A 1,083-nucleotide genomic window follows, 5' to 3' on the forward strand; every position below is an offset into this window, starting at 1 on the left:
ATCTCCGTTTTGGATGCATTCACTTTCAACCCTACTAGAGCTGCCGCAGCCTGAAGCTCCCACAATGCCCGTTCCGCAGTTTCAACATCGTCTGTTATAATCTGTAGATCATCTGCGTACGCCGCCCATTTCATTTTTATTCCAAGCTCCACACAAGCCGACTGAAATGCCCTCATACAAAAGTCAAGGATGAGTACGAAGATTGCCGGGCTCAGGCAAGATCCTTGTCTCACTCCCATTCCCTGCTGGAAAGGTGTGCCAAATCTGCCATTACTATCAATACGCAGAGATATTTTCGATCCAACATACAGTCGTTTAATCACATCCGTCAGCTCAGTAGGGCAACCGGCCCAACGTAGTATTTCGAACACACTGTCCCACCTCAATGTATCAAAAGCTCTCTGAAAGTCTACAAACATGGACACATACCCTCCTTTGTTCTGTATGCGTCTAAACACCGTTCGAACCGGGTCCCGACAGCTTTTCCCGCCTATGAAACCATACTGCTGAGGGAGTAGATGACACTCTAAAGGTGTTTGAATCCTGTTCAGCATTATTAATGAGACGATACGTTCAATTATGGGCAGTAAGGAAATGCCCCTATACGCCTTAGGATCCGACCTACTTCCTTTATTCTTAAATAGAGGTACAAGGATCGCAGTTTTACACTCCTCGTCTATTTCTTCCCCATTCCAGAATCCTCTAATCAGGACCGACAATTCCGATCTAACTGTGCTAGACTGTTTAACTATTTCCCCAGTTATCAAGTCGATCCCCGCCGCTTTGTTATTCTTCAACCTCTTGCATGCTTCCTCTATCTCCAAATCACTCGGTGGTACTATATCCACATTCCATCCAGGCATCGCTTGGGATGAGAGCAACTCCTTAGCTATCCCCCATGATACGCGGTTCTCAAACAGCGAGGTCCCATCTTCATCGTTCGTTGTCCTCAGAGTTGGCTGACGTGATTATAGACGCTTCCGTGTCCATTCCTGTTAATCTTGCCTTTGCGATTGTTGCTACTACTACTACTACTACTACTACTACTACTACTACTACTGCTACTACTACTACTACTACTAC

At 45.8% G+C, this 1,083-nt stretch overlaps 1 protein-coding gene across 1 annotated transcript; it reads right to left on the reverse strand.

Annotated features, from left to right (window-relative positions):
- Window positions 1-346: 346 nt before the first annotated feature.
- Window positions 347-838, reverse strand: Pmar_PMAR028829 (conserved hypothetical protein; the record flags this gene model as incomplete). Its single annotated transcript, XM_002784531.1, has 1 exon — window positions 347-838. A coding segment is annotated over one exon (492 nt), but the record flags the coding sequence as incomplete, so codon positions are not given.
- Between the last annotated feature and the right edge of the window lie 245 nt (window positions 839-1,083).

Source organism: Perkinsus marinus (assembly GCF_000006405.1).
Source record: "Perkinsus marinus ATCC 50983 genomic scaffold scf_1104296935104, whole genome shotgun sequence".
NCBI lineage: Eukaryota > Perkinsozoa > Perkinsida > Perkinsidae > Perkinsus > Perkinsus marinus.